General features: G+C 55.7%; 1 protein-coding gene across 3 annotated transcripts; it reads left to right on the top strand.

The window, feature by feature from the left end:
- Positions 1-24,408, top strand: Myrip (myosin VIIA and Rab interacting protein). Of its 3 annotated transcripts, XM_070017479.1 has the most exons (20): positions 1-48; positions 1,708-1,857; positions 4,787-4,930; positions 6,350-6,504; positions 11,222-11,443; positions 11,788-11,920; positions 13,824-13,908; positions 15,681-15,778; positions 16,466-16,546; positions 16,624-16,710; positions 16,790-16,883; positions 17,602-17,990; positions 18,767-19,012; positions 19,409-19,471; positions 20,435-20,620; positions 21,064-21,225; positions 21,694-21,798; positions 22,351-22,411; positions 22,858-22,979; positions 23,590-24,408. In XM_070017479.1, the coding sequence occupies exons 4-20, from the start codon at positions 6,395-6,397 to the stop codon at positions 23,620-23,622; spliced, it is 2,277 nt and encodes a 758-aa protein (XP_069873580.1). In that variant the 5' UTR covers positions 1-48; positions 1,708-1,857; positions 4,787-4,930; positions 6,350-6,394; the 3' UTR covers positions 23,623-24,408. The 3 variants fall into 3 exon arrangements, with proteins under 3 accessions (XP_069873580.1, XP_069873582.1, XP_069873581.1); XM_070017481.1 differs by lacking the exon at positions 4,787-4,930; XM_070017480.1 differs by lacking the exon at positions 1-48 and having other exon boundaries at positions 1,684-1,857.

Raw genomic sequence — 24,408 nt, forward strand, 5'->3', positions numbered from 1 at the left:
CCGCCCCGCACGCGCCCCGCCGCCCCGCACGCGCCCGCGGCGCGCCAGGTACTCCCGGGGGGCTGTGGCGGGCGGGGAGCGGGCCCTGCGCCCCGCGCGTGCTGCCGAGCCTCCGTCCTCCTCCTCCCGGGCAGGGCTGGACCGGCCGGGATTCGAACCCCAGGCCGGCCCCCGCGCCAGCCTCACCCCAAACCGCTCTTCCCGTGAGCGGTGCGGCTGCGGGGTGCACGGCGCACCCCGTGTGCGACCGCCTGGGGGGAGGGGAGGGGAGGGAGAGAGGGGGGGAGGGGGGAGGGGAAGAGGAAGGGGAAGAGGCGGGGAGGGGGAGGGGGGAGAGGAAGGGGAGGGGAGGGGGAGAGGAGGGGAGGGGAGAGGAAGGGGAAGAGGAAGGGGAGGGGAGGGGAGAGGAGGGGGAGAGGAAGGGGAAGAGGAGGGGAGGGGAGAGAAGGGGGGAAGGGGAGGGGAGAGGAAGGGGAAGAGGAAGGGGAGGGGAGAGGAGGGGGAGAGGAAGGGGAAGAGGAGGGGAGGGGAGAGAAGGGGGGAAGGGGAGGGGAGGGGAGGGGGAAGGGACAGGGAGGGGAGAGGAAGGGGAGAGGAGGGGAGAGGAGGGGAGGGGAGGGGGGAAGGGGAGAGGAGGGGAGGGGGCATATGCGCCTCCAGGCAGGCAGTTGAGTTATGATGATCCCCCCCACACACATTCTTCTTCACCCCCTTCTTGGGGAGGGAGTGGGGGGGTGCTGGGGGAGGGAGGGCTGGCCCCTGAGTGGGGCACCTTGGATTTTTCTTCACACTAAAATGTATGTGATTAAAAGGTACATTTTAATATCTATCAACGAGAGGCTGGGATTGCCCCCCCCCAAGGTCAAGGCCCGTGGGACAGAGTCAAAATCACATATATATATATATATATATATATATAGTCATATATACACACGTGCATTCATAGATGCAGCGGGGTGCATTGCGTGTGGCCTTCACCAGGCTGCAGGCAGGAGGAGGGAGAGGACTTGTCTTCCTCCCCCCTACACACACACACACACATACACACACACACACGCGCACACACACACACACACACGCCCATCTGGCTTGGGTGCACACATCGGAGCTTTATCCTGGTTTATTTATTTTTGGGTTTTTCCTTCTTCATCCTGCCTGGTCTTTGAGGAAAGATGCCAGGTGGAGTGGTAGGGAGTGGATCTCTAGGGACACCTCCCAGATTTGGGGGGGGGAAGGCATCTACCTGGGGAGCCTGTGGAGAGCCCCCCACCCCCCAGCCCTCTCCCTCCTGTATAGCGCTGCTGAATTCACTAAAGGTCTGCCACAGGCCTTGTTCTTAGAAAGTCTTTGGCTTTCTACTGCCCTCCCCCCGCCCCAAGAAGCCCTGTCACCCCCCCCACACACACACAAACAAGACAACAATTCCCAGATGTTTGGAGTGTGTGCAGGAAGGCCTCCCGAGTCTCTGAAGGGAAATTGTGTGCACTGTGGGTTGATTTGGGCCAAAGACTGGCTTCCATCTGCTCCAGGGAAAAAAAAGAAAAACATATCTTGAGTCTGAAGTCTGACTTCATTTCTGCTTCTCCCCACTCCCTCCCTGCGATCTGGACCTTTCCCAGGGAAGGAAGGGGTGTGTACAGGTGTGTAAATGCAGTAACATGCCAACTGATTACTGTTGTTTTTTTTTTTTTTTTTAATTTGTGCCAGTACTGGGGCTTGAACTCAAGGCCTGGGCGCTGTCCCTGAGCCCCTTTTGCTCAAGGCTAGCACTCTACCACTTGAGCCACAGCGCCACTTCCAGCTTGTTCCTGTGTATGTGGTACTGAGGAATCGAACCCAGGGCTTCATGCATGCGAGGTGAGCACTCTACCACTGAGCCACACTCTCAGCCCCGTTTTTTGTTTGCTCAAGGCTAGTGCTCTACCGCTTGAGCCACAGCTCCATTGTGAGCTTTTTGCTGGTTCTTTGGAGATAATCTTAGGGGCTTTCCAGCCCTTGGCTGGCTTTGAACCTTGGTCCTCAGATCTCAGCCTCCTGAGTAGCTAGGATGACAGGCGGGAGCCACCTTTCCCTGCCCACACTGCTTTGTTTTACCATAAGGTTTTTAGGATTTTTACAGTTAGATTTCATCTGACAATTCCACCCTTCGTGGGAGGTAGGAGTCTGGTCATTTTCCATAATGAAAACCAATAATCCAATGATCGTTTCCTGAATAATTGATTACCTCTTCACTAATTTTTCTGTTTCCCTCTCTGTCAGATGACCAGTTTCTGCTGTAGTTTTGGATCAGTGCCTTGATTTCTGCTTTGCTCCATTCATCATTTTGTGATTCTTGAACTAATTATCAAAGCCCTTTTCTAAAAATATAAAAATAACATAAATCGTCCCTTTTTAATCTTTCTACATGTCCTTTAAACATTTCTTTGCCATTTTGGAGTCTGTAGATTTCATGAGGTTTTTATGAGCCAAATCAATTCCTTTTCCCCTAAGAAATTCTGCTGTAATTGAACACTGAATCCATAAATTAATTAGCGGATGTCTTTCTTTTTAACAGCTGATGTTAAAAGGTCAATGAAAGAACATAAAAGGGACATTGTTCTTTTAGGTCATTTTCCACGTAGTGTGTTCCAAGTAGCGTGATTGGGGTTTGTTCTTTTAGATCTTGGTGTAGATCTTTCTAATGTTCTCTGGAAGGGTCTGGAGCGGACGTGAGCTGTTTTGCCAGGGTGTAGAGGATCATTTTAGCACACGCTGTTCACGTCCCACGCCCTCCACTCATTAAAGCCACGTGAGGAGCCACGCCTTGGGAGACCTCCACTGTAGAATCTTCCAAACAGGGTAACAGTAATAATGTGGCATTGTTGGCTCCAGTGGCTCACGCCTGTAATCCCAGCTACTCAGGAGGCTGAGATCGGAGGATCAAGGTTTAAAGGCAGCTTAGCCTGGAAAGTCTGTGAGACTCTTATCTCAAGTAAAAAAAAAAAAACTACCAAAAAAGATACAATTGTTAAAGGGAGACTGGGATTGAAGAGGGAGATAGGGTTAAGTATGACTGAAGGGAAAAAAAATTGAGTATATAGTACACAAACATAATGTATATAGATGTATATGTAATATACATGTTTAGTATAAATGTATATATATACATATATAAGTATTGACACGAATATATAATAGATATTTGGTATATAATATTTACTGTATTTCCTTAATATATATATTTATTTTCCTCTATTTGTTTATATTAATTTACAAAGGTATTTCATTGTGATGCTTCCTTATAATATTACATGGATCTACTGTGTATGGATGTGTGAAAATATTATAATGACTACTACTAAAACTATGTAAAAAGGGAGGGGCTTAGGGAATATGAAAATAATAGTGGGAGCCGGGCGCTGGTGGCTCACACCTGTAATCCCAGCTACTCCTGAGGCTGAGATCTGAGGATCATGGTTCGAAGCCAGCCTGGGCAGGAAAATCCATGACACTCTTTATCTCCAGTGACCTGCCAAAGGGCTGGAAATGGAGCTGTGGCTCCTTGAGCAAAAAAAGTATAGGGTTAGTGCCTGGGATCTGAGTTCAAGTCCTGGTAGCAGCACATGCACGCAGGCACACACACACAAACACACGCAGAGTGTATGTATACAGCTTTGGGATTTTTTTTTTTCTTTTTCTTTTTTGTTTTTGTTGGTCCTGGGGCTTGAACTCTGGGCTTGGGCGCTGTCCCTGCGCTCTTTAGCTCAAGGGTGAGCGCTCTACCACTTGAGCCACAGTTTCCCTTCTGGTTTTCTGGTGGTTTATTGGAGATCAGAGTCTCACAGACTTTCCTGCCCGGGCTGGCTTTGAACTGAGATCCTCAGATCTCAGCTTCCTGAGTAGCTGGGATTATAGGCGTGAGCCACCGGCACCCTGATTGGAATTTTTTTTCTTGTAATGCACAAAGAATGGCCCTTCCTGTTTCCATCTTGGTGGAAATGGTTTGCCATGTGTTTTATGGCCTGGTATGAGATCATTTTTGATAAATTTTCTTTGCTTCCTGGTGTCTGGAGCGCCTCACATCGTCTGTTTAAGCTCGTTCATCGTGTTATTAAAAACCATCCATTTGTCTTGCCCTTTGATTCATCATTTAGAGAGGAAGTTAGGGATTTAGCAACTTCGCCCTGTGCTTTTCATGTAGCTTTGTACATTTCAATTATCCAATTTATTATTTATGATACAATTCATTATTATACAATTTAGCATTATATATGCACATATATGCACATATATATATATGCACACACACATATATGTGTGTGTGCATTTTAGCTCAATCTGAGCAAGACATATCAGAAATCATTAAGGTGTCTGTTTTTTAAGGCTGTTTTTAAGGGCCCGGTTTCCTTTTGCTTTGTATCTGCCTGGCTTACTTTTTTCTTTCTTTCTTTCTTTCTTTTTTTAATATCCCACTGTCAATAGCTCTTTGTGGTTTTTATTTCATGGGTGAAGCTGTTGGTGTTATTAATACATAAGGAAGTTGCATTCATTTTTCTTGGCGTGGCTTTATTTGTTCGCAGGTTGTCTGTTTAACAGTGTTATAATTCGTCTATGTGGGATCTTTTTGGCATTTTTCTTTTGTTTCTTGCTCTCTTTGCTTTGTATGTAGATACGGTTTTTTTTTTTTTTTTTGTATGATTGTTTGCTACGAAGTCTGCTCATTTTCTATCAGACTCTGTCTAAGGCCTGCATTTGAGATAGCATTGAATCTTTTCCTTCTTTTTTTTTTTTTTTTTGCCATCCCTAGTGCTTGAGCTCAGGCCTGGACACTGTCCCAGAGCTTCTTTTGCTCAAGGACAACACTGTACCAATGGAGCCACAGCACCACTTCCAGCTTTTTCTGTGTGTGTGTGCTACTGAGGAATCGAACCCAGGACCTCATGCATGCTAGGTGAGCACTCTACCACTGAGCCACCTTCCCTGCCCAATGCACCATTAAATCTGAGATTACTTTTTATCACAAAATCTCTTCCTGTGTTGTATGATTTCTTCTATGAGCAAAGGCTTGGGTGTAATAAATAGCTTCCTTTTTTTTCCTCTCTTTCTCTTTTGAATTCTCAAGGTAGGGAAGGTTGAAATAAATGTTTGAACCAGACCAAAGTGTGCACTTTCAAAAGGCAAAAAAAAACCCGTTCCAGTAGGAAAGCTCCCACAAGGCATTGCGTTTTCTGTAGACCTTTCGCACCTTGGCTTGAGTCTTAACAGCAGTAAAAGCTGCTGAAGAGGCTTGATCCAAGATAAGAGTAGATTACAAACAACAAAAAGGAGTGTGGAGTCCCTGTAGGCTATGGAAAATAAAAATCTCAAAAGTGACAGGAAGGGAAATGATTTAATTATCTTGGGTGCACGTGTGTTTATTTTTGTCAGTCCTGGGGCTCAACCTCAGGGCCTGGGCCCTGTCCCTGAGCTCTGGTATTCTAAGCTGGTGCTCTACCACTTGAGCCACAGCACCCCTGGCGGTTTTCTGGTGGTTTGTTGGAGATCAGAGTCTCACAGACTTTCCTGCCCAGGCTGGCTTTGAACTACGATCCTCTAGATCTCAGCCTTCTGAGTAGTCAGGGTGACTGGTGTGAGCGTCGGGCGCCCAGCTCTGAAGAATTCTGCTTCTGCTTAACATCTGGTGCCCCCACAGACCTGTACCATCTGCCCCAAGCCCATCCCCCAAAACTTGCTTGGCCAAGTTTTTGACAAACAGCATTACTCACAATTTTTCTTAATCCCCCCCCCAAAGTGTTTGGAATTCTTCTCAAGATTTGCTGGTTAAACTCTGGAGATTAGTTGTTATTATGTAGTCAGGAGGTCTTAATTCGTTCAGGAAAGGATTTTAAAAACTGAAGCTGTTCTGTTCTCTAAATTTGTTGTTGTTTCGGAAATAAAAATGGCAGGTCACAATTCATATTTTTTTGGGGGGTCCGGTCGTGGGGCCTGAATTCTGGGCCTGGGCGCTGTCCCTCAGCTCTTCAGCTCAAGGCTAGCGCTCTAGCACTTGAGCCACAGCACCACTTCCGGCTTTTTTCTTTTTGCTTATGTGGTGCTGAGGAATCAAACCCAGGGCCTCATGCATGCAAGGCAAGCGCTCTACCACTGAGCCACCTTCCCAGCCCGGCAGGTCACAATTCTTAAACCAACCACCAAGGGCCAGGAATGGTGGCTCACCCTTCGTAATCCCGGCCCCAAAGTTAGCAGAATCTCTCCACCGTCAGCTGGGTTTGAACCACGATCCTCCGGATCGCAGCTGCCTGAGGAGCTGAGAGGTCAGGCGCGTGAGTCGTGTTATTCTCACCCCGTCATCTGCCCCTTGCTTTTCCAGGTCTGGGTTTCCTGGTTTCCTCGTCCAGATTCCTGTTCACCAGCCATGGGGCGGAAGCTGGACCTGTCGGCGCTGACGGATGACGAAACGGAGCATGTTCTCCAGGTGGTGCAGAGAGACTTCAACCTGCGGAAGAAGGAGGAGGAGCGGCTGAGGTGAGATGCGTCTGGCAGGCCTGGCGCCGGAGGATCCCCAGGGACAGCGGTGTCCCGGTCCTTTAGGCCTCGTGGGCTGTGCGCTGGCTTTGTGGGCAGAGTGGAGTCCCTTGCGGGACTTGAACTCAGGGCCTGGGCGCCGTCCCTCAACTCTTCATCTCAAGGCGAGCGCTCTACCACTTGAGCCACAGCGCCACTTCTGGTTTTCTGGTGGTTCATTAGAAAGAAGAGGCTCCCAGACTTTCCTGTCCCAGGCGGGCTTTGAACCGCGATCCTCAGATCTCAAGCCTCCTGAGTAGCTGGATTGACAGGCGCCCGGCTTGGAGTTACTTTTCCTATGAGCAAATACTACTAACGAATAACCAGGGGGCTGGGAAGGTGGCTCAGTGGTAGAGCGCTCGCCTAGCATGCATGAAGCCCTGGGTTCCATTCCTCAGTACCACATCCACAGAAAAAGCCAGAAGTGGCGCTGTGGCTCAAGTGGTAGAGCGCTAGCCTTGAGCAAAAGCAGCTCAGGGACAGTGGCCAGGCCCTGAGTTCAAGCCCCAGGACTGGCCAAAAGAGAGGGAAGGGAGGGGCAAAGGGGGGGGGTGACAGAGGCCCTGAGTTCAAATCCAAGTCCTGGCAAGAAAGAGAACCCCACGTAGAGAGAGCTGTAGGCGTAAACGCGAGTCTCCGTTAATAACCGGTGATTTCACAGTGTCGCCAGGCTGTTAGGAAGGACTATTCACGGCATGGGCTATTGTTGGGCAAAATTGAGTCTAATGAGCTCACGTCCACTGTGCAAAAACACAGTCATCTTGGAATGTGTGAGCCCCACGGGCGGTGGGCCCGGCGGGCAGCAAGCGGGCCACACGCCAGCAATCGCTTGATGCATCTGTGCGCAGGACTGGAAGACAGTTCTGGGCTCAGGGGAAGGAAGGGAGGGGCCCAGGAGACACTTCCGGCCTGGCTCAAAGGCTCAGCCTCTGTATTTATCAATTTACCTTCAGGAAAGCTGGCAGGCATGATACACTTGAGATCTATTTTCTTGCTTTTGAAGAAGGCTGGGAAACTCAGGGCCTAGTTGCTGTCCTGAGCTCCTTCACTCAAAGCTGGGGCTCTACCACTTGACCCACAGTGCCAGTTTTGGTTTTTTTCTGTGGATGTGGTACTGAGGAATCGAACCCAGGGCCTCATGCATGCGAGGCAAGCGCTCTACCACTTGAGCCACCTTCCCAGGCTCATCTTGCTGTTTGTTAATCATGGTTAAGTCTCTTGCTATACAGAAACTCCCCTGGAGAGAGATCAGTCGCTTGTGTTCACAGTGGGAGGAGCGTTGCATGCGCATGCGTGAGCTCTCTCTCTCTATTCAAGGCTCAGTTTTTGCTTTAAACCAACAACAGTCACAAGGATGCAAACATCTCTCCACAAGTTTCCATACCAAGGAAGAAGGCCTTGGCACTTCCTGTCCTTTGGTTTTGGGGACAGGAAAATGGATCAGCAGAATTTACAAAGCTCTGAGTGTGTGTGTGTGTGTGTGTGTGTGTGTGTGTGTGTGTGTGTCTGTGTGTCTGTGTGTTGATTCTGGGCCTTGAACTCAGGTATGTGTATGTTGGTTCTAGGCCTTGAACTCAGGACCTGGGTGCTGCCCTTGAGCTTTTTTTTTGTTGCTGTCGTTTTGTTCAAAGCTAGCATTCTACCACTTGAGCCACAGCTCCACTTTTGGCTTTTTCTTTTTCTTTTTTCTCTTTTTTTGGTGGTTCATTGAAGATAAAAAGTCTGATGGACTTTCCTGCCTGGGCTGGCCTCGAACTGAGATCCTCTAGATCTCAGCCTCCCTGAGTAGCTCGGATGACAAGTGTGAGCCACCACTACCCACTTAACTTCACAGCTTTAGGTCGGCACTGCGCCTGCTCAGCGTGCACGGGAACCCCCCCCCCCCCCCCCCCGCCCCGGCCATGGGTCACTCTTGAGCTTCTATGCTAACGTTGGGGCCCTAAACACCAAGGCATTTGTCCCCTTAGTTCAGTGACTCTACCCTCTTCCAGCCCAATTCCTTTGTGGCTCTTGAGTTCTTGGCCTTTGTTTACTTTTTCCTTTGCAAATGTCACAGGGCTCAACTGCTAACCCCGGCCTGGCCTTCCCTCCCGGCTCTGGGAAGCAGTCAGTGTTTGTCCTGTCTGAAATGTACACGCACTGAGCCTTTTGGCCAGGATCTGGCCACGTGGTGTGCTTGGCTCTCTGTGGCCGACGCTCTCTGTTTCTCATTGATGAAGCAAACAGAGCAGCGCTCTAGGGTAGTAAGGAGAACTTCTTTCCCTATACTCAGAGCCTGGGCGCTGTCTCTCTGCTCTTTCACTCAAGGCTGGAGCTCTTACCATGTAAGACACACCTCTGCTTCCATCTTTTTGGTGGTTTGTTGCAAATTCAAGCATTTCTCTGACGTGGCTGGCCTGAGCAGCGGGCCTCCAACTGAAATCCTCCAATCTCAGCCTCCGGAGGAAGCTAGGATGACAGGCGGGAGCCACCGGAGTCGGCCAGCGTGTTTATTGGTTGATGATTCCTTCAGTCTGTTTAGTTAATCAGTACTGAGCCTGGAACTCAGGGTCTCTCCCTCTCTCTTGGCTTACTTGCTTAATTAAGGCTGGCACTCTGCCCCTTGAACCACAGCTCCACGTCCGGCTTTTTGTTGGAGATGAGGGTCTCCCAGCCGTTTCTTGCCCACGCCGGGCTTCGAAGCACGATGCTTAGATCCCATCTTTACCTCAGAAACTCACATGACAGATGGGAGCCACCAGCGCACAGGTTGGAAACGCTTCTTAATGAATGTTCCTGGCGCTGCATCGCAAAAGCGGGCGAACATGCTGGATGGACTGTTTTGTTTTTAGAAATGCAGCTCCACAGGGCTGGGGTGCGATCGATCTTCATCAGAGATGGATGCATAAGACCAAGAGTTCACCAGGTCCCCGCTGCCCTTTGTGCAGTCAACGGGCAAAAGCCCTAAGGAGGGATGTGTCAGAAGGAGAGGTGAACCGCTGAGAAATGCCCATTGCCCCCCGTAGTGGAGGAAATGCAAGTCAGAACAACTAAGATGCCATCACCCCGGTTGTTAGATTGGCCAACCTTGAGAAATCCCACAATGCTCCTGGGGAAGTGGGGGAGGGGAGCTGTACTGCACACTGGGGGGGGGGGCCACGAACTCCTGCACCCCTTCTGGACAGTTGCCAGAAAACCATATGCAGATCTTCCCCGCGACCCCGGCCACACCACCCCCTAGGTATCACCCAGAAGGCCAGGAGACCGTGAAGACACCTGCGCAACCATGTTCACTGCCGCACTGTGCACCACCGCCACGGCACAGAAACAGCCCAGATGCCCACAACCCATGAGTGGATCCAAAACACATGGTACCTCCACACAATGGCATCTCACACGCCGGCAGAAAGAAGGATACTCTTGTTGTTTGCAGGGAAATGGATAGACCTCAAATCATGTGAAGTGAGGGCAGGCTCAGATCCTGGCAAGATCTACACTACACGGGGACGGGATGAATGACCCCGGACTAGGCCTTCACACACAGTGAGACCAAAGGAGAAGGCTTTTTTCTGGTCAATCCTGGGACTCGAACTCAGGGCCGGATGCTGTCCCTGAGCCTCTTTGTGCTCAAGGCTGGCGCTCTACCCCTGGAGCCACAGCTCCACTTGTGGCTTTTTCTTGAGTAGTTTATTGGAGACACAGTCTCTCCTCCTCCTTTTCCCTTTCTCCTCTCCTCCTTCTCCTCCTCCTCCCCCCCCTCCCCGAGGCTGAGTGTCACGTCAAGTGCATTTCCTGCGTGTCTGCAGCGTGCTGACAGCTCCGTGGGAGATGGAATTTTTTGCACAAGGTCAGCTCAGTCAGAGACAAAGGCCTGTGGCTACAGCATCTATTTCTCTAGCCCGGGCTAACTCCAGACAGGGCGGCCTGTGCCCCTTAGCATATGCAAATGACATGCAAATGCACCCCGGAGGAAGAAGACTTACCATTTATTTAGAAGCAAAAGGCAGGAGTCTTGGCTTAGCTGGGTGCTGGTGGCTCGCTCCTGCACTCCCAGCCCGGGGATGGGCAGGGCCCACCTGGGGTCCACACGGAGCAGTGTGAACGGTCTAGGAGCTCACGCCTGTAATCCCAGCTACACAGGAGGCTGACTGAGATCTGAGGATCAAATTTCTGTCTGTCTGTCTGTGTGCTGGTTCTGGGGCTCCGACAGGGCCTGTGCACTGTCCCTGAGCTTTTCCCCTCAAAGCTGGTGCTCTACCCCCCAAGCCACAGCGCCACTTCGGGCTTTTGGCTGGTTCATGGTTGAGAAGAGTCTCTCAGACGGTGGTCCTCACATCTCAGCCTCCTGAGTAGCTGGGGTGACAGGTGTGAGCCGCGCACGCCTGAGTGGAATCGATCTTTCTAGAACTGCAGCTGCTCAGAAGGCTGCGATCCCGAGGATCACGGCTCCAAGTGAGCCTGAGTAGACCAGTCCGAGACACTCCCATCTCCAAGGGAACCGGCAAAATGTCAGACCGGAGGCGTGGCTCAAGTGGTAGAGCGCCCACCCAATGTTGTGAAGAAGAAAAAAAAAAAGATTTTGATTTTTTCCATACGTTTGCTTTGGGGGGAGGAGGGGGGTGGACAAGAGTCAGAATGTGGGGCGCCCTGGGATGGGCTCCGTCCGGCCTCCTCACCCTCTCCCCCTCTCTCTCCCCAGCGAGATGAAGCGGAGGCTGGCGGAGGAAGGCAGCAGGTGCAGCATCCTGGCGAAGCACCCGCAGTTCGTGGCGCAGTGCTGCATGCGCTGCTGCGCGCCCTTCACCTTCCTGCTCAACCCGCGGCGGCGCTGCGGGGACTGCAAGTTCAACGTGTGCCGCGCCTGCAGCTTCTACCACAAGCGCGACAGGGCGTGGCTGTGTGGCGTGTGCCAGCAGGCCCGGTGCGTGCCTGCCCCGGCCACGCCCCTCCAGGCCACGCCCCCTCCCTGGCCCCGCCCCACACCACCCCGGCCCGCCCCTCCCGGCCCCGCCCCTCCCAGCCCTGGCCCTGCCCCGCTCATCCCCGGCCCCGCCCCCTCCCTGGCCCCGGCCCCGCCCCTCAGGCCTGGCCCCGCCCCCTCCCCACCTGCAGTGCCTGCATGTATTGCTGGGTTTCTGGGGGTGGGGGGAGGTTCACTGGCGATGGGACTCTCAGGGACTTTCCTACCCAGGCGGGCCTCGAGTCCCGATCCTCCAGGTCTCAGCCTCCCAACGCACAGAGTCCGCGGTCTGTCTCTCCCCGCAGGCTTCTGCGGGCACAGTCTCTCGAGTGGTTCTACAACAACGTCAAGAGTCGGTTCAAGCGCTTCGGCAGCGCCAAGGTGCTGAAAAACCTGTATCGGAAGCACCGGCTGGAGACCGGCCCCTGTGCTGACCTTCTAGGTGGGCCGGCCCCGCTGCTGGGGGGGGGGGGGGGAGACAGAGACCTGGCTCAGAGACTCCCAGGCCCCAAACAGGTCTTTTTTCTTCAGTACCAGGTATCTGATAGTAGAATGGATAGCAGCGTCTCTGTGGAGTGGTTTGGTTTTGCCTTGATTATGTGTGTGTGTGTGTGTGTGTGTGTGTGTATACGTGTGTACATGTACCCGTATTGGGACTTGAACGCAGGGTCTGGGTGCCCTGCCTTAGAGCTTTTTCACTCAAGGATGGTGCTCTCCCATTTGAGCCATGCCCCTACTTCTGGCTTTTTGCTGGTCCACGGGCGGTGAGAATGAATTTGATTGGTCTGCCCCTGGGCTGGCTTTGAACTGCGATCCTCAGATCTCAGCCTCCTGAGTTGCTGGGATGACCGGCGTGAGCCACCGGCATCCAGATTCTGTGTTAAGGTTGTTTTATTATTTTGTTTTGTTGCCAGTCCTGGGACTTGAACTCAGGGCCTGGACGCTGTCCCTGAGGTCTTTTGCTCAAGGCTGGCGCTCTAACCCTTGAGCCACAGCTCCACTGCTGGCTTTTTCTGGTGCTGAGGAATCGAACCCAGGGCCTCCTGCATGCTAAGCAAGCATTCTACCACTGAGCCACATTCCCAGCCTGCAATTCATTTTTTTTTTGTCAGTCATGGGGCCTGAACTCTGGGCCTGGGCGCTGTCCCTCAGCTCTTCAGCTCAAGGCTGGCACTCTACCACTTGAGCCACAGCGCCACTTCCAACTTTCTGGTGATTCATTGGAGATAAGAGTCTCATGGGGGACTTTCCTGCCTGGGCTGGCCTCAAACTGCGATCCTCCAGATCTCAGCCTCCTGAGTCGCTGGGATGACAAGGCGTGAGCCACCGGTGCCTGGCTCTGTGTCTGGTTTTGTTTCTTGGGTTCAAGCATTCCTATACAGTGGGAGTTGGAGAGACCAGAATATCTCTGCAGATTGTGGGTATTTTCACTCGGGATCACCCAAAATAAACAGCGTCTTGCCCAGCGGGCCTGGCTGACTGAGGCGTTGGAAAGTCACTCTTGCTGGGTTGTCAGAGACAACAATGCTTCCGGGGGGCTGGAAGCCTGTCGGGGAAATCCTCCTCCCGCCATTTGACCCTGTGGTTGCAGGCCCCGGGCTTTGAACTCAAGCCTCACACTCCTACTTCTTGATGTTTTCACTTAAGGCCAGCGCTCTACCAGTTGAGCCACACTTGTACTTTTCCAGCTTTTTGCTGGCTCCTTAGAGATGCGAGTCTGCCAACTGTATCTGCCCTGGGTGACTTGGAACCATCCCCCCCCTCAGCTCAGAGCCTCCTAAGTAGCTGGGATTACAGGCGTGAGCCACCAGCTCTGGGCTCTTATTAAGTGTGCAGTTTGATTACTCTGAAAGACAATCGAGCTGATGAGAACAAGGAGGGTTTGGTTGAAGCAGCTGGTGCCAGAAAAGCATTCACAGAATGTGAATGGCAGGTGTTTGCATCGCTGCTGACACAGCAAAACAAAGGGATTCTGGGATTTTTTTTTCCCTTTGCCCGTAAGAAATGGGGCAGAAAAGAAAAAATCAGCTCCTCCTCATTGCGTGTCCTGTATCTCCGCTGTTCTCTTCTAGTGTCCTCTTCCCCATAGTCTTTGGCTCATGCCCTGTCTAAAAATACCCAGCGTTCAAGCCCCAGGACTGACCAAAACGAACAAAAAAAAGAGTACAGACTTTCCTGCCAGGGTTGGCTTTGAACCACAATCCTCTAGATCTCAGCCTCCTGGGTAGCTAGGATGACAGGTGTGAGCCACCAGTGCCTGGCACGAAAGACCTTTGATCATTGTAGGCTATCAGTTGATATCTCTGTCTTGTCTGTCTGTCCGTTTGTCTGTCTCTGTCACCTAGGAGGAAGCTTTATTGAGTCCAGCCTGGAGAATGAAGGGAGTCTTTCTGGCAGTGACTCAACTTTCTACCCGCAGTCTGAAGGTAAAGGTGTCTAGAATATCACAGCAGCTTAAGAAAATGTTGTCAGATGCAGGTTAGACAACACTGCCTGGTCTCCATGTAACATTCTTTCTGGGGTTTGAACGCATGGCCTGGGCGCTGCCCCTGAGCTCTTTTGCTCAAGGCTGGCGCTCTACCACTTGAGCCACAGCGCCACTTCTGGTTTTCTGGTGGTTCCCTGGAGATCAGAGTCTCACAGACTTTCCTGCCCAGGCTGGCTTTGAACCAGGAACCTCGGATCTCAGCCTCTCGAGTAGCTGGGATGACAGGCGTGAGCCACGTGCTGGTCATAGTTACCCTGTTTTGATGACGGCTTTGTGCAGATGGAAACAGTGAGTCTTATGGAGACTTACTTGCGCAGCAAGAGCCAGTCTTATTCGGGAGAGAGAATGTAACTAGGAAGCTGGGCGTCGGGGAGAAGAACCTGGGAGACTATCAACACCAACTAACGGAAGTGGGGGTGTGCCATCCTTGAGTGAACGGGCAATTTGAGGCGGGGACACCTCAAGTCGAAGCTAGCACCCCAGCCTAGCACCCCAGTTAAAACAAGATCACAGTGAAAGCCATTATTTTATACAAAGAATAGGTGTGAGTGACTTAAAAACAACGTGTGTAAGTCAGGCACCAGTGGCTCACACCTAACAATCTCAGCTACTCAGAAAACAGACCTGAGGGTTCACAGTTCAAAGCCACCCAGGGCAGGAAAGTCCCCGACACTCTTACTTCTCATTAACCCGAAAGAAAATACATAAATAAAAGCTGGGAATGGAAATGTGGCTCCAATGGTAAGAGCACCAGCCTTGAGCAGAAAAAGCTAAGGGTGAATGCCCAGGCCCTGAGTTCAAGTCGTGCGCGCGCACGCACGCATGCACGTGTGTACTCCCCAAGAGAATGATCACTCCAGGAAGCATTTGGTCTGATAACAACTTTGCTTTTTTTTTCTTATAAGTCTGCTTTTGGAAAGTTGGTTAAAAATAATAACTGCAGGGTCACAGATTCTGGGGGCTAGATCCATGTCTTGCTCTACTGACCATCGTAGCCAGCCCATGACCTCCTGAGAGCCAGCGTAGACTCCTCTGATTATGATGATACTTGTTATGATGATGATTATTTTGTCTGTGACCCAGATTTCACTCACGGGTGCTCCTGATTGGCCCTCCCACCCTGGCCCCGCCTTTGGTTGTGTGTGTGTGTGTGTGTGTTGTCATTCCTTTCTGTGGGAGTACAAGACGCTTGAGTGTGAGCACCTCATTCATGAGTTGATGTAATTAACACCCCGGCTCGTTCCGCTGAGGATTTCCAGCAGCTTACCCGCGATTTGCATGTGTTGAGTGATCCACAACTAGAAGATGATAAATAGAAAAACAGAGGGGGCTGGAATGGGAGGGGGGGGCCTTTGACTGTGGCCCTCTCAGAGCCTCATTATTTGAGACACCTGCAGGGAAGAACGCTAGAAATGCTCCTGAGTGAAATGCGGAAGGCTCGCCAGGTGCCAGTAGCCTGCAATTCTAGCTGCCTCAGGAGGCTGAGATGTAGAGGATTCTGGCTGGAGGCCAGCCCCAGGGCAGGCAAGTCTGTGACACTCTGACCTCCATGAACCACCAGAGAACCAGAAGTGGTGCCACATATGAGGCTCAGGGACAGTGCCCGGGCCCTGAGTTCGAGCCCCTATGACCAACCCCCCCCCCCAAAAAAAAATCAGCGATGTGTGCTGGCGGGGCGCTGACGGGCGTGCGTGCGGCCTCCCCGCCCAGGACCCGGCCTGATGGACACCCTGGCTGTGGCCTTGCGCGTGGCCGGAGAGGCGGTGGAGGAGGCCATCTGCAGGGCGGACGCGCACGGGGACAGCCTGGTAGGATTTCCTTCCGGGTAGGATCTGCTTCCAGGCGGCGCTTCCCCACTGTGGGACTTCCTTCCCCGTCGCGCCTGTGCCCGCCATCGGGCTCGGTTCCCGATCAATCCCCTCCCCGGGCGGCCTCCTTCCTCCCCGGGCGGCCTCCTTCCTCCCGGGGGGATCAGCTTCCTGGGGGAACTTCCTCCCTGGGGGGATCAGCTTCCTGGGGGAACTTCCTCCCGGGGGGATCAGCTTCCTGGGGGAACTTCCTCCCTGGGGGGATCAGCTTCCTGGGGGAACTTCCTCCCGGGGGGATCAGCTTCCTGGGGGGACTTCCTCCCTGGGGGGACTTCCTCCCTGGGGGGGGATCAGCTTCCTGGGGGGACTTCCTCCCTGGGGGGGATCAGCTTCCTGGGGGGACTTCCTCCCTGGGGGGGATCAGCTTCCTGGGGGGACTTCCTCCCTGGGGGGATCAGCTTCCTGGGGGGACTTCCCCGGGCGGGCCTCCTTCCTCCCCGGGCGGGCCTCCTTCCTCCCCGGGCGGGCCTCCTTCCTCCCTGGGGGGGATCAGCTTCCTGGGGGGACTTCCTCCCTGGGCGCCCAGCTTCCGGGCGCGCTCCCACCTCGCTGGGCGGGTGTTTCCTGGTGAGTGGGGGGGGGCGCTCCCCGGAGATCTCGCGAGAGCCCCGTGTCCCCCCCCCCCAGGAGCAGCAGGACGAGGCGCGCTACCTGCGGGAGCACCGCGACGAGCTGACGGAGGAGCTGGCCGGCGCCATCGTGCACAAGGTGCGAGGGCGCGGGGGGGGGGGGGGGGGGCGGGGGGCGTGACCCCGGCCGACCCCTCACCCGCCCCCCTCCCCCAGATCATCCGGAGGCAGAGGAGCCGCAGCCCCGAGGCCCCCGGGCCCGCGCCCCCCCGCCAGCCGCCCGCCGCCGCCGCCGCGCTCGGGGTGAGCCAACCCCCCAGCCCCCCGTGACGCGCCCGGCTCGAGTCCCGGGCTCCCCTCACCCCCTTCCTCCGTCCCGCAGCGATCCCGCTCCGAGCTGGCGCTGGCCGGGGCCGGGGAGGCCGCCCCGCGGGCCGGGCCCGGATGGAGGAGCGTGGACGGGCTGCCCGGAGCAGGTGCGTGGGGGCGGGCGGGCCCACCCCCGACACGCGCATGCGCGCGCACAGACCCACACCCGACATGCGCATGCGCACACACACCCCCCCACGCTCATGCGAGCGTACACACACACACACACACCCCCGAAAGGCGCGCATGCGCGCACGCACACTCACCATGCGCGCACACACCCGACGCATGCGCGTGCATACCCACCCCCGACCCACGCGTACACACCCACAGCCGACACGCGCATGCGCACACCCACCCACCCGACACGCGCGCATGCGCGCGCACACACGCACGCACCCGACGCATGCGCGCGCATACCCACCCCCGACCCACGCGCACACACCCACAGCCGACACGCGCGCATGCGCGCACGCACACCCACAGCCGACACGCGCGCATGCGCGCACCCACTCACCCGACACGCTCGCACCCACCCCCGACACGCTCGCACCCACCCAGACGCGCATGCACGCGCACATTCACCCCGACACGCGCATGCGTGCGCGCACTCACCCCCACACGCGCGCATGCGCACACCCACCCACCCCGGCACGCCCCACGCAGCTCCTCCTCTGGTTCAGCGCCCAGCTCTTGCTGCGGCGCTGGGGCGTGGAACCCAGGGCCTCGTGCACGCGGGGCGCGCGCCCGGCCCCGAGGGCGACGGGAGCCCCCGCTTTCCCGGGCCTGCGCCGGCCCCCTGACGCCGTGCCCCCCTCCCGGCAGGCCCCGCGGGCCCCTGGGCGGCAGGGGCGGGGCCCGCGCAGCCCCCCTCGCGCGCAGGCGCCCTGCGGGCCCTGGCGGCCGCCTGCGGCGCGCCCTCGGCCTACGACGGCCTGGCCTCCGACAGCGACGACGACGACGACCCGGACTGGAGCGGCGCCTGGAGCCGGCCGCGCGCGCGCCCCGCCGCCCCGCCCCCGCCCGGCCCCAGGAGGGCCCCCCGGAAGCCTGCCGCCGACGCAGCGCGGCCCCGCGGACGGCTGGACGAGAACTCGAACCCGCAGCCCCCGCGCGCCGAGACCTCGGACAGCAGCGAGCAGGAGGACGCGCTGCCCAGCGCCGCCGCCCGCGGGGCCGGGCGCTGGAGGAGGGCCGGGGGCCCCAGCGCCCGGGTAAGACAGCCGTGCCCCGGGCACCCGCGCCGCCCGATTCTGTCATTTTTTAAAAAATTTTGGTCACTGGTGGGATTCGAACTCAGGTCCTGGGCGTTGTCCCTAAGGTCTTTCGCCCCCGGCTGGTGCTCTACCCCTTTGATCCGCATTTATTGATGTATTTACGGCACCACTTCCGGTTCTCTGGTGGATCATTGGAGTTCAAGGGTCTCATGGACTCTCCTCCCCCGGCACTGGCTTTGAACCGCGATCCTCTGGATGTCAGTCTCCTGAGTAGCTGGGATGCTGGGCATGAGCCACCACAGCCTGGCTCAAAAGCTGGCATCTCTGTGCACCCTGCTAGCTGGGTCATGGCTGCCCGCCAGGCTGCCCCGCTGGGTTTGTTACTTTTGTCTCTTGGCCTAACTGGGAGGAAGTGATGAAGTCACCAGGAAAACGAGTTTTGACGACAGCCAGAGCAAAATGATTCGGGTGACTCCCACCTGTCGCCCTGCTCAGGAGGCTGAGATCTAGAGGATCGCGGTTCAAGGCCAGCCCAAGCAGGAAAACCCAGTGAGGAGTCTTCATCTCCATCGCAGCAGCCAAAAGCAAAAACAGGAAGGGAGCTGCGGCTCAAGTAGTAGAGCACCACTAGCCTCATGCAAATAACGGGAGAGTGCAAGGACCTGAGTTCAAGCCCCAGTACCGGCACGAAAGAGATGGGGGAGAGGGAGGAGCGGGGACGTGTGGCTCACCATGCTGTCCCCCCCCCCATACCCCGATCCCCCACTCTGCAGTCATCTGGTGACTTCGCTGAGACCGATTGTCCACATGTCCTGGCCAAGGAGCGGAGGAGCAGCGGACGCCTTGAGCTGGGCGGGAAAATGAGCGAGGAGGAGGAGGAGGAGGAGGAGACGTCGTCGGGGGAGGAGCCGGGGTCTGAGCCCCAGACCGAGCCCCAGGGGGAATCGGGGAGCCGGGGGGAAGGCGCGGCGGGCGACGGCAATGGAGGTACCCGGCATGCACCCCATGAGCTGAAGAAGGTGAGGGCTGGTGATCGCTGCGCACTCTGCATCTGTGTAACACCCACGTGTGTGTGTGTGTTGCACACCAGAACACAGGATTGTGACTGGGTCACTGCCACCAACCCGTGACCGTTGCGCTGTAATACATTACGTAACAGTACCATAGACGTCATAGTGTGATATGGCGTTCTATAATAAGTACAGCGTAGGGTATGTTACTACATAAGAGCATTACGCACGTTGTTATAGAACCATAACATGATAGTTGCTATGGTGCACTATTAGGTGATAATACAGCTATGACAGTGTGATATCATACAGTACAATACTATATTAGAATCGCTGTCTCCTCTCCCCCGGCCACTGAGGAGTTAACAGGTCATCTTCTCCCTCTTTCTATCCCCGCGGCCCTAGAATGGCAGAGCCGAGAGCGGGGTGAGCTCCGAGCTGCAGCTCCTGTCGGCGGTGCTGGAGCAGGTGAGCTGCTCTCCTCCAACCCACCATTGCCGCCCAGGGGCCAGGGGTTGGGGCTGGAGCCCAGACACACACACACACACACACACCGGGCCGGGCACCAAGGCTCACACCTGCCATCCTAGCCACTCAGGAGGCTGAGGTCGGAGGATCGGGGTTAGAAGCCGGCTTGGGCAGGAAGATCCATACGCTCTGCTCTCTGATGAATCATCAACGAAAGCCAGAAGTGGAGCTCTGACTCAAGGGGTAGAGCACCATGAGGGAAAACCACAAAGCTAAGGGACAGTGCCCCGGCCCTGAGTTCAAGCACCGGTCCAGGCTGTACCAGCAAGACTGAAGCCTGCCTCAGCCTCCCACTGGTGTTTTTTTGTTGCACTTGGTGTCAGGAGAGGGCCAGCAAGACACAGACCATTCTGTTTCAATGTCTGTGTGGTCTCGGGGGCCTGGTGCTCTTGTTTGGCTTTTTTTTGCTCTGCCACCTGACCCACAGCTCCGATTCCATCCAGCTTTTTGGTGGTTCACTGGAGTCTCACGGATTTCTCCACGCGAGCTGGCCTCGAACCCCGATCCTCCAGAGCTCAGCCTCCTGAGTGGCTCAGAGGCCAGCGGGGAGCCAGTCTTGAGGAAAAATAAAGGGACAGTGGCTGGGCCCTGGGTTCAAGCCCCCACCCCACCAGCAGTGGGCCAGCAACTGAACAGCCTCTGCTCACCTCTCCGCCCTCCCTGTGATTCTAGAACATTCCTGGTGAATCTCAGCAGCGAGGCCAGAGTCGGCCAGTCCTGAGCCTCCCCTTGCGCTGTGTAGACTTTGCTTTCCCCCCATCTCCTCGTCCTTTCCCCCATGTCCGTGTCTGTGTGTGTGTGTGCGCGTGCGTGTGTGCCAGGGTGACGCAGACACCTGCGCGTCCCGGTTAATGTGCGGCTCTTGTCTTCTGTCCCCCGCCGCCGTGTGTGTTGGCCACACAGAAGTGTTCTGCTGTTTCTCTCTGCAACATCTCCACAGAAGTGCTCAAGCTCATCAACGCCGCCGAGGCGCTCCTGGACGAGCCCACGGGCCCCACGCCGCGCCCCTCCGACACGGTGCAGGGAGCCCTGCCCCGCGGGGCCGACTGTGACCGTCTGGACCGGCAGCTCACTGCCCTGGAAGGAAATGTAAGAGGAAGGGGGTCCGCCCAGGGTGGAGGCTGAGGTGCTGTCCACCATCCACACACACATACACACACACACACACATTTCTGGACAAGCATAGTGTCAAAAACAGCAGTCCAGCCACGCCCTAGTGGCTCAGACCTTGAGATCCCAGCCACTCAGGAGGCTGAGATCCAGAGGATCGTGGTTCACAGCCAGCCCCAGAGCAGAAAAAGTCCCTGAGATGCCTTTTTTTTTGGGGGGGGGGGTGGGCGGGCATTGTTGGGATTGGAACTCAGGGCCTGGGCACTGACCCTGAGATTTTTTTTTTTTTTTGGTGCTCTACCACTTGAGCCACAGGGCCACTTTTGGTGTTGCTTTTTGTGGCGTAGTGGAGATCGGAGGTCTCAGGGATTTTCCCGCCCGGGCTGGCGTTGAACCGCGATCCTCCCGATCTCTTCCAACAGGTGTACCTAGCTGCGGGGACTGTGTACAGCCTGGAGGGCCAGCTGAGCGAGCTGGAGGACGCGGCCCGGGGCATCCACAGCCACACCGACGAGGCGGAGCTGGCGGAGCTGGAGGACCAGGCGGCCACGGCCGCTGCGCGCGTGCACCACGCCGAGCTGCAGGTGATGGAGGAAGCGGGAATCGCCCCGCACCGGAAACCACGCCGCCGCACGATCCCTCCTCCTGTGTGTTTGTCGTGGACCTTGAACTCAGGGCCTGGCCGCTGTCTCTGAGCTCTTCAGCTCACGGTGGACACTCCACCCCTTTGGGCCCTAGATATGGCGCCACTTCGGGTTTTCTGGTGGCTCATGGGAGATAAGAGTCTCTCAGACTTTCCTGCCCAGGCTGGCTTCGATCCACGATCCTCCGGATCTCAGCCTCCAGAGTGGCTGGGATGACAGGCGTGAGCCACACAGCGCCCGGCCCAAAGTAGAATTTGAAACTCACCAAGGAAACACTTGGAGTGTCCCGTTTTCCTTTAGTGCCCAAGTGCCAGGTGGCGTGGAGAGCGTGAGTGTGAGCATGCGTGTGCAAGCCAGCGCGCTCCGCCCCGTCGACCACACTCAATTTATGTCTCTTATTGCCTTGAGATCTCGGACATCGAGAGCCGCATTTCTGCACTCACCATCGCGGGCCTGAACATCGCACCATGCGGACGCCTCACCAGAAAACGCGAGCAGAAGCAGAGCAACCCGGTGCGTGCAGCTCCCCGCCCCCCCCCCCCGAAAATCCACAGAATGCCAAAGATAAACCTCCCAGGGACTCAGGAGGAGGCTAAGATCTGGAGGACAGAGGATCAAAGCCAGCCTAGAATAGGAAACTCCGTGAGACTTCCTCCAGTAAATCCATCACCAGAGAACCATCACTGTGGCTCAAGTGCTCTACAGCACTTGCCTGGAGCAAAAGCAGCCCAGGGACAAGGGCCCAGGCCCTGAGTTCAAGTCACAGGGAACAGCACAAAATTAACCAAATAACTTTGGTTCCAAAGATGGTTGATGGCGGGGAAGGTGGCTCAGTGGTAGAGTGCTTGCCTGGCATGCATGAAGCCCTGGGTTCGATTCCTCAGTCCCACATCCACAGAAAAGGCTGGAAGTGGTGCTGTGGTTCAAGTGGTAGAGTGCCAGCCTGGAGCAGAAGCAGCTCAGGGACAGCGCCCCGGCCCTGAGTTCAAGCCCCAGGACTGGCAAAAAAAACAAAAAGCAAAAACAAACCTGAAGATATGTTGGTGATTTGCGTTGTGTTTGCAGGTCCAAACTATAGACACGTCCAGACAGCTAAGACGGAAATTGCCTGCTCCTCCTTTGAAAGGTACGACTTCGGGAGACCACAGAGAACTGAGTTGAACTCACTCACCTGGAGTAACTCAGACAGGAATAGGGATGGATTGATTGATTGATTTTTCCTGTCAGTCGTGGGGCCTGAACTCTGGGCCTGGGCGCTGTCCCTCAGCTCTTCAGCTCAAGGCGAGCACTCTACCACTTGAACCACAGCGCCACTTCTGGCTTTTTCTGTGTATGGTGCTGAGGAATCGAACCCGGAGCTTCATGCATGCTAGGTGAACGCTCTACCACTGAGCCACAGTATCAACTGAATAATAGTAATGTTTTCCAACTATTGGGTGTGAAAGATGCAAAGAGCCAACAGTCAGACATGTACAGGAATGGGATGATTTCCCCCTCTTCCTTTCCTACTAATATTCCACTTTCTGCAAAACAGTTACTGACAATGACATGTTTGGGTTTTTTTCCTTTCAGCTGAAAAACTAGAAGCATCGTCCATGACCGACATTCAAACATTTAACTGCAATTTTGTTCTCCAAGGCTGTTGCCCGTCAAACAGGCCTGCAGAGAGAAAAATCACCACCCAGGCCTCGGGGGTAAGTTCCTCTCTCTAACCACCCTTCCCTTTCCTTCCAGAAGCTACCTAGAGCCTTCTATAGCTCACGCTGGAAGATCTGCAGGTCTTATGGTCTCTTTTGGATTGAATGGACAGTATTTAAAAACAAAAAACGGGAGTGGCGCTGGTGGCTGACGCCTGCCATCCCAGCCCCTCAGGAGGCTGAGATCTGGAGGATCATGGTTCGAAGCCAGCCTGGGCAGAAAAGTCCTTTTGAGACTCTTATGGCCAAGGAACCACCAGAAACCCCGAGACGGTGCCATCTATATGGCTCAGAGGGGTAGAGCCACCACCCTTGAGTGGACATTGCTCAGGGACAGCGTGCAAGCCCTGGGTTCACGCCCCGGGACTGGCGGAAAGGGAGGGAGGGAGGGAAACTTCACCCCAGCTTGTCACTAAATTCCGGTGACACTGTGCAAAAAGTAAATGGGTCTGTCCCTGACCTGCGGCGCCGTGAGCCCTCGACCCAACACAGACCCGCTCCCTGCTGCAAGAGGCACGCACGCACGCACGCACGCACGCACGCACACACACACACACACACACACGCACACGTGCGCGCACGCGCCGAGACGAAGGTGTCTCCCCAGGAGCCCGCCGTGGAGTCGGCCGCCGCGCAGTGACCCGGGAGCCTGCGGCAGAGCCACCGCGCGGGACGGCCACCCCCCGCCCAGGGGCGCGGAGCCCCGCCCAGGCCCAGGCCCAGGCCCTGCTGCTGCTGTGTCCTCTGTAAGATCGGTCTGGGGTCTTGTTTTTTTTAATGATTCTCATTGTGATTGCTGCGATCGCCCTAGAGGCGAGGAAGAAGGGAATCCCTCAGCTCACCACCGGGGTGCTGTGTGTGTTTCTACCCAACCACTCAAGCATTTCAGCGCCTCGGGAGGCTGAGATCCGGAGGGAAGGTGTGGCCCAAGTGGCGGAGCGCCCGCCAGATGAGAGCGCAGGGCCCGGGAGGACGGACAGCACGGCGGGACGGGGGGAGGGCGCCTGAGCTCCAGGCCGCTTCCTGAGGACTCGAACCCAGGGCCCCGCGCGTGCGCGGCGAGCACTGCGCCACCGAGCCCGCTGCCCAGCTGGCCTCCGGTCATTTTTCTACAACTAAGGCCAGAGGTGGGTGGTTTGGTTTTCTTTTGTTTTGTTTTTAACTTGCCAAAGCCACGCCTCCTCTTCGGGGTGAACCCGGGATTCGAACCCGGGGCCCGCTGCTCGCTCGGGGCTGGCGCTCAGCCCGCTGAGCCACGCCCCTGGCAGTCGCTGCAGCGGGGTGGGGGCGGTGTTCACTGGCTGCCTCGGGCAGCCCCCGGCCTCCTCATTGGCTGCCGCCGCAGGGGGCGGGCCTTCCTCGCTGAAGTCCCCGGATGTGCGTGACCCCCCCCCCCTCCCTTGGAAAATAAAGCAGACACGCCCGC

Source organism: Dipodomys merriami, unplaced genomic scaffold (assembly GCF_024711535.1).
Source record: "Dipodomys merriami isolate MVZ:Mamm:240054 unplaced genomic scaffold, mDipMer1.0.p SCAF_125, whole genome shotgun sequence".
Classification (NCBI taxonomy): domain Eukaryota; kingdom Metazoa; phylum Chordata; class Mammalia; order Rodentia; family Heteromyidae; genus Dipodomys; species Dipodomys merriami.

Bases quoted from the DNA above. Each gene is read 5' to 3' on its own strand.
- Myrip (XM_070017479.1), top strand. From the start codon at position 6,395: ATGGGGCGGAAGCTGGACCTGTCGGCGCTGACGGATGACGAAACGGAG. The intron at 21,799-22,350 runs GTGCGTGCAGCT...TTGTGTTTGCAG, and splicing joins AGCAGAAGCAGAGCAACCCG to GTCCAAACTATAGACACGTC. The intron at 22,412-22,857 runs GTACGACTTCGG...TTTTCCTTTCAG, and splicing joins GCCTGCTCCTCCTTTGAAAG to CTGAAAAACTAGAAGCATCG.